At 54.3% G+C, this 12278-nt stretch overlaps 1 protein-coding gene across 6 annotated transcripts in view; it reads left to right on the top strand.

The window, feature by feature from the left end:
- The first annotated feature begins 6476 nt into the window (after positions 1 to 6476).
- Positions 6477 to 12278, top strand: part of Wtip (WT1 interacting protein) — a 43081-nt gene continuing 37279 nt past the window's right edge. For 4 of the 6 annotated variants that reach the window (XM_060366709.1, XM_060366710.1, XM_060366707.1 and 1 more), the window contains exon 1: positions 6615 to 7290. In XM_060366709.1, coding sequence (XP_060222692.1) covers positions 6717 to 7290 — 574 coding nt within the window. In that variant the 5' untranslated portion in view covers positions 6615 to 6716. Of the gene's footprint in view, positions 7291 to 12278 lie in introns of all 6 variants that reach the window. The other 2 variants (XM_021641712.2, XM_060366711.1) reach the window with 2 other exon arrangements.

Below are 12278 nucleotides of genomic sequence, written 5' to 3'. Positions count from 1 at the left end.
CCTGCTTCCGCTGCCTTAGTGGGCTCGTATCTGTCACAGGCATCTGAACTCTGCACTTCTGAGCGCTGCCTCAGCTGGGGCACTGCTGCCACTAAAGTGCTTGCCGTGTGAGTGTGGGAGCCTGGGTTGGATCTCCAGCTCCTGTGTGGAAAAGCTGGACGTGCATGTCATGATGGCACACTGGAATCCCAGCACAGGCGAATTGCCGAGGCTCACAGGCCAGCACAGGCTAGTCTACGGTGAGGCCCCAGGCCAGTAAGTGACCTGTCTCACAAAACAAGTAGGTGGCCTCTGAGAGAGGCCACCTGGAGTCACTCATAGAGGTGCAGACGCCGCCTCTCAGCTGGGTGCCACTGCACAGACCTGGGGTGGCAGAGGCAGGAGGGTGAATCTGGGCTGGGGACACGGCTAGGGTGAAGCCCTCACTCGATCTTCCCGGAGAGCAGATACCCAGCAGCCCACCACCACCCATCGCTTAGCTCCATGAGAGCGGACACCCCTCCAGAGGCATGTGCACACCATATGCATAGGTTCAAGTGACGGAATTCAGGATCATATCCAGCTGTACCATGAGTCTGAAGTCACCCTGCGCCTCACATCCAGGGCTGCTGGGGTCCGTGCTTGGGAGGGCGAAGGGCCGTGCATTTATTAACAGTGGCGCTTTAAGGCAGGAAAGCAGAGGCTTAGAAGGTGGGCTGGCAGTGTGTCTGGGGGGGGAGGTGCCTGCCAGAAGCATGAGAGCCAGTGTTAGGAGAGAACCAACTTCTCTACTTTGTCCTGTATCACGGAGTGTGCCTGCCCAACACGTGATGTGAAGTGTGCATGGCCAGGTGTGTCAGTTCATGGCCTACATCCCACTCTGCCTTTCTGGGTCTCCATTCTCACATTCAGGTGGACCTCGTGAGTACAAAAAATTATCAACTACATTTAAGAAAAAAACACCCAGGGATCTTGAGGTGGCTGAGTAGCTAAAGGGCCCATACGTGTGAAGGGCGGAGTTGAGGATTCTCCAAAACTCCAAATACCAGGTAGACATGGTTGCGGGCCTGCAATTCTTGAGAAGGCGGGCTCTCAAAATTGTTGAGCTGAGGAGGCGGCTCAGCACTTGAGTGCTACAAACCCACATTCAGACACAAGTATGCACAGTTAAAACATGCAGCAGATGGCTCAGCCACTAGGCATGCCCGCTGCTCTTGCAGAGGATCTGAGTTTGGTTCCCAGCACTCACATGTGGCAACTCCAATTCCAGGGGACCTGACACAGCTGGCACTTGCTGGCACCAGCAGGCTAAGTAGTCGTAATATATTCAGAATATTGAGATTTATGCAGTGAGTGCTAACAGTCCTTGCCGTACGTAGCCTTCCGAAAGCTGCGATTATAGACATATGTCATCAGGCTTGGGACCTTAAGTCTTAAGTTTTTGGACATGGTGGCACATGCCTTTAATCTCATCCTTTGTGGGGTTTAGTTTGGTTTGTTTTTAGATATTTGGGACAGGATCTGTCCTAAAACTGTAGTCCGGACTGGCTTTGAACTCTCAGATTGACCTGTCCCTGCCTCCTGAGTACTGGGATTAAAGGCCTGCACCACCATGCCTGGTTTGTTATTTTTTTATTATTTATTCCTTTTGGTTTTTCGAGACTGGGTTTCTTTCTGTAGTCCTGACTGTGCTAGAGCTGACTGTGCTGTAGACCTGGCTGGCCTTGAACTCACAGTGATCTACCTGCTCTGCCTCTCAAGTGATGGGGTTAAAAGTTTTCACTAACCAGGCCTGGCCTTTGTAACTTTTTTAAAAGACAGGATTTCACTCTGTAGTTGAGGTCAGCATTAAACTCACTCGTGAGCTGGGAAGACAGTCTCATACGTAGGTAAAGCGCTTGCTAACAAGCATCAACACCTGGTCTGGGGCTGGAACCCACAGGAATCTGGACACAGTAACATCTGTAGTGTCTCAGCCAGGAGTTGGGGCAGGCAATGGAGGCAGAGGCAGGGGTGTCTGTGAGTTTGAGGCCAGCCTGGTCTACAAAATGAGTCCAGGCTAACCAGGGCTACACAGAGAAACCCTGTCTTGAAAAAAAACCCTAAAAATAAAAAAATAAAAAGAATTGTACATTATGTATGTTCAGGGGGGTGTGTGTGTGTGTGAGTGTGTGTGTGTGTGTGTGTAGGTCAGCGGATAAGCAACCTCTTAGCATTTTAAAGCAGTGTTCCTGAGGTCCAGAATTCTCCACTTGGCTGTTTTTAGGGGGGATATATTTAGAGAAGTATTTTTATAGATACTTTTATACTGGGAATCTGCTTCTTGAATTCTACACATAGAAGGAACATTTTCCTCCTGCATCCGATTCAACGCAACAGATTCTAGCCAGAAGCTTATTTGGGACATTTAACTGCTCTCACTAAGGGAAACAAGTATGAGCTGAGCAAAGCAGTGCAAGCCCTTCATCCCAGCACGGAAGAGGCAGGGGCAGGTGGATCGAGCCTTCGGACTCGTTGGCTACGTAGCCATTCCGAGGCCAGCCTGGTTTGAGAAGAAAGGGGAGGAAGGGAGGGAGAAAATCAGCGTAGCTGAACTGTAGAACTAAACAGTTCTGTTTAGTTGTATCCTGAAGATGATTATTGCCTGGTAAAGTAACATTTTAAGAAGCGTTGCTAGGGCTGGGGGGAAAGGGAAAAAGGAGTGAACTGACTGCCAGCATTCACGTCTTCCCTGCACACTGACTGTAGGTGCGCTGTGGCCACGCCCTCTTGCTCTACCACCAGGCTCCTCCACCATGGCGGGGTGTGTTCATTTTTAAAGCAGGAGCCAGTATATGCCTTTTCCCCCCTCACTGCTGCAGTGAGGAGAGTAACTAACCCAGCCAACCTCACCAAACGGAGCTTTAAAAGAGCCGAGTGAGCTCCTGCGCGCCAGAAGGGGGCGCCAGATCTCATTTTAGACGGTTGTGAGCCACCATGTGGTTGCTGGGCACTGAACTCAGGTCCTCTGGATGAGCAGCCAGTGCTCTTAACCTCTGAGCCATCTCTCCAGTCCCCATAACTCCTATTCTCAAGACACAAAAGAGAAGGCATGAACTAGTAGAACGATTTGTAAAACACAGTCCAGTGGTATTCAAAACATATAACAAACTCATATATTAGTAAAAGAAAAAGTTTACTAGATATCCTTGACTCCTCTCAGCTTGGAAAAATGCTTAAAGGGGCTGGAGAGATGGCTCAACAGTTAGAACACTGGCTGCTCTTCCAGAGTTCAGTTCTCAGCACCCACACGGCAGCTCACAGGCAGCTCCAGTTCTAAGGGATCCAGTGTCATCTGGCTTTTAGGGCGTGCACATGTTAAATGGGTATACATGCAGGCAAAGCACCTCATACACACAAGCAATTAAAAATAAATAAGGAGCTGGATGTGACCGTGCACGCCTCTAATCCCAGCACCTGGGAGGCAGAGGCAGGTGCATCTCTGTGAGTTCAAGGCCAGCCTGGTCTACAGAGTGAGTTCCAGGACAAGGAGAGCTTCAAAGACCCTGTCTCAGAAAACAGAAAGCAACAAACAAACAAAAGACCAACCAAACAAAATGCACAAAAGTTTGAATAAACTTTGTTTGTTCTCCCATTCTTTTGCTTGCTTGAGACAAGATCTATTCAGCCTTGCCTGTCCTGGAACTCTCTCTGTAACCCAGGCTGGCTTCAAACTCAGATCTGCCAGCCTCTGCCTCCAAAGGGCTGGGATCAAAGGCATGTGTCACCATGACCCACTTGGTTTCTCCCACCTCTAAGTAATGTGCATACGCACATACACACATACGCAGACACATTAGTTCATTTGCGGTACTGAGGGTTCCAACTAGGCTTTCACATCTATTTATTTAGAGTGACCAGAGGGTGGGTATGACTTTCAGAGAAGAGGTGTTTTTTGTTTGTTTGTTTGTTTTTCCTTCACCTTGGGGGTCCCAGGATTGAACACAAGTCACCGGGTTTGGTGGAAGCGTCTTTGCACTGAACCATCTCCCTGCCCCCAGCTCCTTTTGTTATTTCGTATTCTGAGATAAGGCCTCACTGCCTTGACCAGACTGGCTTTGACTCTGGGTTGCTGTAGCTCAGACAAGCCTTGTATCTGTGACCCTTTGGCGGCAGTCTTCCGGCTGGCCGCCATGTCTCCAGGGCTAGGGAGAAGGGCATGCGGACTGGTCTGTGAACGGTGGGTTCCGTTTCACAGACATGCTTTATTTATTCTGCTTCCCCACACTGGGGCATATTAGGTTCTTTCACTTTTAGGTTTGGTCACTTATTTCTAGAGTAATGGATTTTAACTGATCTGGACACTAATGTATTATTTAAAGCTTGAGGGCTCCAACTGGGAAACTTGGATTGAAACACTTACTTAATCAGTGTTTCTGAGGGATCTTCAACCCCCTGCCTCAGCCTCCTGCTTAGAGCCATGCACAATCACAACCTAGAAACAGATCCTTTAAAAAATTACAAAAATATTTGAGTTGTTGTTCGTTACACTAATCTCTGCTTGTGCCAGTGTGTGTGCATGTGGCATCAGAGGACAACTTCTGGGAACGCACCTCTCCCTCCACTGTGGGTTCTGGGGACTGAGCTCAGCAAGGTGTCAAGCCTGTGAGTGAGCGGTTTTCACCATCAGCAACCTTTTCACGGGCCCCCGACATCTTCATTTTTAAATGGCTCATAAATGCGATCAATGAAATATCCTTGGTCAGATTTTTTTTTTTTCCCTTTCTCAACAGACAGGTAGGTGGATCAGGACGTGGCACCCCTGGACATTTGCTCCCCAAATACTTGCTCTCAGACCTTGTGTGGGTGAGGCAGGGCTGGAATTCCTGAGGTCCTAGGAGGTGGGGGGGAGGGGTGGCTTGGGGGATGGGACCAGACACTTCCTTTCACTTCCATCTGGGAAGCAGGCATCCCAGCTGGCTTCTGTGCGGGTCAGTCTGCGGGCGGGCCTAGCTCCCTACCCCTGGTCCTTGGTACTGTCCTGCCACTCTCTGAGCAAGAGTGCCCGGAAGAGAGGGGACTTTCACTTAGGACGGTTTTCCTGGCTCACTGGGCCTCTGGTTTCCCTTTCCACGACAGCTCTTAGTTTGTGCATCTGGGGACAGAGTGAGTCTCCAGGGCTCCACACACCACGACTGCTCTGATGCTCGGAGGCACCCTTTTGAGGAGCCCTTGCACGTCAAGCTGACGCCCAGCACTGTCACACTAGCCTGGCCTTGGGGGTGCAGTGACCAGGCTGTTAGGTCCTAGTGCCTTTCACAGCCAGAGAGAGAGTCCCAAGGCCAACAACTTACTACTGGCTGCAGGTTGGCCCTGTCCAATGCCCATGAATGAGGACCAGGCTGTGCCCCTGTTAGCTCACTCCATACAAGCAGAAAACTCCAGAACAAATGAAAGGTCATAGCAAGAGATGATCTGTCGACCAGTTTCCAAACTTGAGCCAGTTAGGGCCCCCAGAAGCCCTTGGAGGGAAAGCCAGAACCCCTGGAGTAAAGAGGCCTGTTACAACACAGAGGAGTCTCCCTGCTAGCCTTTCTGCATCCTTTTCTCAGAGGGGCTGAAGCGCTGTACCACTGAGAAAAGGAACCAACTGGACTACCCAAGGCCAAGTAGATACTGGTTCTAAATTGACAAATAATTCTGAGAAGGCCCCCACAAAACCAAAACCTCACCGTGGCTCTCCAGTTAAAGTAAAGTTGGGGCTTATGGATGTCAGGTGATCAACAGGTTGGTGTGGCTTTTTCGATTTTTTTTTTTAATGTGTATGAGTGTTTTGCCTGCAATGGGCGTGTATGCATCACGTTCGTGCCTCGCGGTGGAAGAGGTGGTCAGATGCATCCTGTGGGTGCTGGGAATGGAAGCTGGGCCCTCTGCAAGAGAAACAGGGGCTCCGAAGCTCTAAGCCATGGCGCCAGCCTAAAAGAATTTGGGTGGAAGCTGGGCTCACAGTCGGTCCTGGAGACAAATCCTGTGATTCTCTTCTAAGTCCCGGAATGTGTAATCGGGACGGTGATACCCAGAAGTTCCTCGAAGCGCCACACTGGCGTCCCGTTTTGAAACTGCCAGAATTCCCACATTGGTGTCCCGTCCGTGTGACACAAGGCAGCCAGCATCCAGGCTGGGCTCCCTTAGCGGAGAGCCTGCGAGGAACATGGGGAGGGAGGATGTGGTCTCAGGGCTCAGCCAGGGGGGCCGGAGGGAGTCTGGAATGCGCCGGCAGCACCCGCCTCCCGCCCTCCGGAGTGGACCAGAGCCTGGGCCACCCTCGGCCGGCCGGTGTCCCCGCGCAGCCCGCGCACCCCTCAGCCCGCCCGTCGCCGCCCCCTACATTCCACAGGCCGCTGCGCAGTCTCCTTCCTCGCATTCCAGACGGGGCAAAGGAGCGCCCCCCCCTTCTCCCCCGTCCACCCCCCGCGCGCGGCCTCGGAGCGGAGGGGGCGCGGCCCCGAGCTGCGCGCGCATTCCTTCCCCCGGCGCGCGCCTCCGTCCGTCCGTCCCTCCCTCCCCGCCACGGCCCCGCGCGAGCGCGCGGCCCACGCCGAGCCACCGCCACCCCGGCCCCGCCCCGCCCCGCGCCCAGGGGTCCCGGGGCGAGCTGCGGGCCGGCGGACGATGCGGCGGCGCTGCCGGAGCGGCGGCGGCGGCGGCGGCGGGCGGCGGCGGCGGAGGTGACGCGCCGCGGCGGCGGGCCGACGGCCATGCAGCGCTCCCGGACGGCCGCGGACGAAGCGGCTCTGCTCCTGGCCGGGCTGGGCCTGCGCGAGCCGGAGCCGACCGCCGGCTCCCCGGGGCGCGTGCGGCGCGGGCCGCGGACGGCGGACGAGGCGGCGCCGGCGGCGGGCCGCAGAGGCAAGGGCGGCGGCGGCGGCGGCCCCGAGGCCTCGCCCGACGGCCCGAGCCGGCCCGAGCGAGGCCCGCGCGCCAGCCTGGCGGGCTCGGACGGCGGCAGCGCGCGCTCCAGCGGTATCAGCCTGGGCTACGACCAGCGCCACGGCCCCGGCCCCGGGCCGCCGTCGGGCGGCAGCGCGCGCTCCAGCGTGTCCAGCCTGGGCTCCCGCGGCTCGGCGGGCGCCTACGCAGACCTGCTGCCGCCCGGCGGCGGCCCCGCGCCCGCCCGCTCCCCGGAGCCTGCCCCGTTCCCGTTCCCGTTGCCGTCGCTGCCGCTGCCCCCGGGGCGGGAGGGCGGCCCGAGCGCGGCCGAGCGGCGGCTGGAGGCGCTCACGCGGGAGCTGGAGCGCGCGCTCGAGGCGCGCACGGCGCGAGACTATTTCGGTGAGCGCGCGGGGGCCGGCGGGGGGCCGGGGCGTCCAGGATGCGCGGGGCTCTGGTGGGGTCTGTTCTCCCGATGCGGAGATGCCGGACAGAATCCAGTTTGTTGACAGAGTAAGCTATTTTCTGGACACTTTTTTAAAAAAGTTTCTTTACTTAGAGTTTTTACTGTGTGGCTTTGGCTGGAACTGACAGAGCTTCCTGCCTCTGCCCCCTCGAGTGCTGGGATTAGAAATATGGCAAAAGGTTTAGTTTTGTGTATGTGAAGTACCCTGGGAGGTCAGCAGAAAGTGGCAGGTCCCTTGGTTGTGACCCGGTACCGGTGTTGGGAAGGACAAGCTTTCTTAACTGCAAACCCATCCTCCAGCCCCTTTTGTTGGGCATTCTTGCTCATCCTTAGCACCGCTCCCGCTCACCCTGGCAGTGCTGATCAAGAGCAGAACGGGTCTCACTCCCCTCCCAACTGTGTCAGGCTTAGCTAGGGTCAGAGACATGGGCTGTCGTGGGTAGCCCTGAACCTGCTCAGCTTGGCATGGTTGGTCCAGGTCTGTAGTCCCAGCACCGGGGAAGCGGGGACAGTGGGATAGTTAAAGCCGGCCTGGTCTGCATGCAGTTCCAAGCCAGTCAAGACTAGGTAGCCAGTCCTCGTTTCAAAAAGTGGCAAGGGAAAATGGACTTTATACCATCAAATGCCAAAGAAAGGGAGTAGGAGAGCAGCTCTGCTGAAGGAAGCACGTGCTTCAGCAAGGCCCCGGAGTCTCTGGTGGCTTCCTGGGGCACAGTACCTCAGGTGAGTCGAGGTAGAGGGAGTGAGGCTCCTGGCTTGGCGGTGTGCTTGGCTAGCAAGCCAGGAGAGGGCCAGCTGAGCTCCAGCGTTCTCAAATTCGGTAGAACTAGCAGCTCCAGGTTGCTTTGAAGTAGCTCTTGGGAGGAGGAGAGGCTGTCCCTTAGCCGGTCAGGTGGATGCACTTCGGGGGGAAAAAAGTGAGGTTATGAGAAGCTTGTAGCCCAGGCTGGCCAATGTGTGGGCTAAAGGGTTGGCCTGTGAGGAGACAGGATGGGGACTCCAGTTTAGCTGCTGTTGATGGGCTGCGAGTAGGAGGTGGGGGAGAAACCATGGCCTCCTGCCAGGAGCCTAACTGGGGCATCTTCTGACCTGTCCTGGCTCTTGGTCCGGCATCTGATCACCTGCCCCCCCCCGCACACGTAGAGGCTGGCCATTTGTCTTTCTGTCGGCCCCCGTGGTTACCTGTCAGTCTGTGTATTACTCTCGGGAGGTAACAGGGCAGTAAAGGCACTGATGGCCAGAGACCGGGGGAGCTGAGGCTTCTTTCCAAAGAGCAGCAAGAGCTCAGCTTCAGCCCTTTAGCCACATAGGAGGCTGAGCCAGCCTCTGAATAAAGTCTCATGTACTGCAAGCTGCTGGAAGAATGTGCTCTGTAGCCAAGGATAGCCTTTACCTCCTGCTTCACCCCACGTGCTGGGACTACAGGTGTGTACTCTCCCAGCCAGATTGTGGGGTGCTGAGCGCGGAACCTGGGGCCCCGTGCTCAGAAGCACTCTGTCAGCCGGACCGTATCCCCAGCGCAGTTTCTTTGGTGAGGGTCTCATGCTGTCTACCAGCCTGACTGCAGCCAACCATCTCCTTTCTCAGTCTTCCTTCCTTCCTCTCTCCTCCCTTCCCCCTTCCTTCCTAAGTACAGGGATTACAGGAGTTAGCCAGCATAACTGGTTTAAATGCAAGAACCCCCCAAACCAAAAAATAGGCCTTTTTTCTGGTTCTTAAAAATACGGGCAGTTTGCTTGCACTATGTATCTGATGACAATTGAGCTACAAAAATGGCCATTTCCAGGTGCAGTCGGCGGTTATATCCTGCGCTGCAGAATGACACCAGGCAGCAAAACCGAAAACACAGATGTGTTGATTCCATATTTGTTTGCTTGCTTTCTAATTTTTTTAAATTAACTTTTATTACGTATTGTGTGTGAGGGCATCAGATCTTCTGGAACTGGAGTCACAGATGGTTGTGAGCTGCCATGTGGGTGTTGGGACTTGAACCCGGATCCTCTGGAAGAGCAGCCAGTGCTCTTAACTACTGAGCCATCTCTCCAGCTTGTTTGCTTTTTGCTTTAAAGGCCAGAGCCGGCCTTGTGCGCTTCCTGTTTCAGCCTCCCAAGTGCTGAGATTATGTGCACATGACATCCCAGTTTGCAGTTTAAAAAGATTCAGATTTTTTGACCTGAATAACTAGCTCTTTCAGAGGGAAGTCTGACCTCCGAAAACCTTGTCTGCAGTGCCATCTCGAGGTCCCCTCTCGCTAGTCTCTGCTTCAGCCGACCCTGGTGCCATTTCTTTGTGTCTCCCCAGTTCTGCCTAACGGAGGCTGTCTGCCTCAGGACCCTGGAGCTGCTCCTCCTGCTAAGGTTCTAGGGCCACCCTGTTTTTGCTTCCTTCAGCAGCCTTTGGTTCCGACTGACTCCTGTTTGAGTCTTCACAGGACCCCCCACTCTGAATCGCTGAAGTGACCCCAGCTTTGCTGTTCTGCCTGGCTGTTAGGAGTTTGGAGAAAGCCACCAGGAGCAGGATGGATTTTTTTTATTATTATTAAAACATTTCAAAATTGTATGTGTGTGTATATGTGCGTGTGTGGGTGGGTGTATGGAGAATGGGCGTCGGTGCGTGAATGCTGTGGCATGCGAGTGGAGGTCACAAGAACCAACTTGTGGTTCTCTCCCTCCACCATGAAGGTGTCAGCCTTAGCTGCACCTCTCAGCCATTTCACTTGCCCTGGGATAAGTTTAGGTCTTTGACCTCAGTGGCCTGCAGGGCCCTGGGTTACCCTCAGCCTCCGTTGGCTTTTCTGTTCCCTCCGCCTTCTGGTCTGCTGACGCCCGTGCTGCTTCCCGCTTCTCTCAGGCTGTGGAGGGGCGGGCGCAAGGGCAGTCTTTGTGGACTGGCCTCTTGTTCCTCCCTCTGTGCTTTCGGTCTGAGGCCAGCCTTGCTCTCCTGCCGCCTGACCTCTAACCTCTACCTCCAACTTGAGCGTTCCATTGTTGTAAATCTGCAGAAGGGTCTTTCTCACACAGGCACAGGAAGAGGGTGGCATGCTGGTCAGGTGGCTCAGTGCCCCCAGTTTTGATCCCCAGGATCCACATGGTTGAAGGAGAGTCCTGGAAGTTGCCCTCTGACCACACGTGTACTTTCGCGTGTGCTCAGTGTGTTTTAAAAAGGCACCAACAAATTCCTGAGTGTTTATAGCCACAAAGACCCTCTGCCTTTTCATCTTCCCTCCTTCGCATTTCAGTCCTTCGTGTTTATGTTGTTTGTTTGTTTGTTTTGTTTTGTTGAGACAGGCTTTCTCTGTGTGGCCTGGCTGTCCTGAACCTCATTCTGTAGACCGGGCTGGCCTCGAACACCAGAGATCCACTTGCCTCTGCCTCCTGGGGGCTGGGGTTAAAGGTGAACACTGCCACTGCCCACTCCCACCTCAGTTTTTGCTCGTTTCCCCTCTCCGTCTAATTTCTGAGCTGTCTCATGCCCTGCGGTCCCCTCCTTTTGAGGCAGAATCTTGTACTGTAATTCAGGCTGGTGTAGAACTCTCGGTCCTGCTCAGCTTTCTGATCACTGGGATTGCGGGCATCTACACCCGGCCATCCTCAAGTGTTTTTATTACAGCAGTCTGGGTCTGAACTTCGAGAAAAATCAAGTACACACAGAAATTAATGCAACATAGAAACTTCCCCTCTTACACACCTTTTATTTCCCCTTTTATTCTTTGCTGGTTTTTAAAGGTTTTTATTTAAATGTATGAGTGTTTTGCCTGCATGTATATATGTGTACCATGCCTGTGCCTGGCACTCACGGAGGTTAGAAGAGGGTGTCAGATCCCCTGGAACCAGAGTTACACACGGCTATGAGTATCCGTGTGGGTGCTGGGAGTCAAAGCCTAGCCCGTCCTCTTCAAGAGCAGCTGGTCAGCCAGCGCTCTTACCCGCTGAGCCATCTCTCCAGACCCTTGCTCTGAGACAGCACCTTGCTGTCGCTGCATCGGCTGATCTGGAACTCACAGCATAGGCCAGGCTGTCCTCAAAGTCACGGGGAACTGCCAGCCTTCTCCTCCCAAGTGTTGGGGCTATAGTCATGGGCCCCCGAGCTTGGTCTCCCAGCCCCTCCACCCCACCCCTATCTTCCAGTGTTGATTGGTAATTCAGTCAAGTAAATGGGAAGATCTGATTCTCATAGCTGGTGGGGGAGCAAGACGTTGGGAAGGAAGTATCCCCTCTCCTCTAGGAGGAGAAGTCATGTTGGGGCCTGGGTGGCATGCTCAGAATCAGGACTGACGGGAAGGAGTGAAGTCAGGCTGAGGAACAGACCAGGTGTGCTGGCGCATAGCCATTAGACCTGGTGCCTACCGGACAGGTTGAGAGCGCTTGAGCCAGGATGTGGACGCCAGCTGGGGTGGCATAAAGAGGGCGGTGAGATGGCTCGGTGTGGTAAGTCATTTTCTACCAAGCCTGAGGTGTGTTCATTCCTCAGGAGCCACACCATCAAAGCAGAGCATTACAGTCTGGTGGGGCAAAGGCCACAGAAGCAGCCGAGCCCTGCCCCCTTTTATGAGTGTGTGTGTGTGTGTGTGTGTGTGTGTGAGAGAGAGAGAGAGACAGACAGACAGGGTTTCTCAACAAGCCTTGGCTGTCCTGGAACTCACCATGTAGATCAGGCTGGTCTTAAATTCACCGAGGTCAGCTTGACTTCCCCTCTGCCTCCCAAGAGTTTGGAGTTAAAGGCAGCGCCCCCACACCTGGCCGAGAACTCACATTTTGACTTGAAAGCAGGAGGCAGAACATGTTGGAAAGGACCAGAGTCTTTTGAAACCTCCCCCTCCCCCCAGTGACACACCTTCTCCAACAAGGCCACACCTCCTGGTCCTTCCCAAGTAGTGTCACTAATTGGTGACCACGTATTCAAACATGAGCTTCCAGGGCTATTC

The sequence above is a fragment of the Meriones unguiculatus genome, chromosome 14 (genome assembly GCF_030254825.1).
Source record: "Meriones unguiculatus strain TT.TT164.6M chromosome 14, Bangor_MerUng_6.1, whole genome shotgun sequence".
NCBI classification, from domain to species: domain Eukaryota; kingdom Metazoa; phylum Chordata; class Mammalia; order Rodentia; family Muridae; genus Meriones; species Meriones unguiculatus.
The sequence above is the reverse complement of the archived record's forward strand: the minus strand, read 5'-3'. Positions and strand labels throughout refer to the sequence as shown.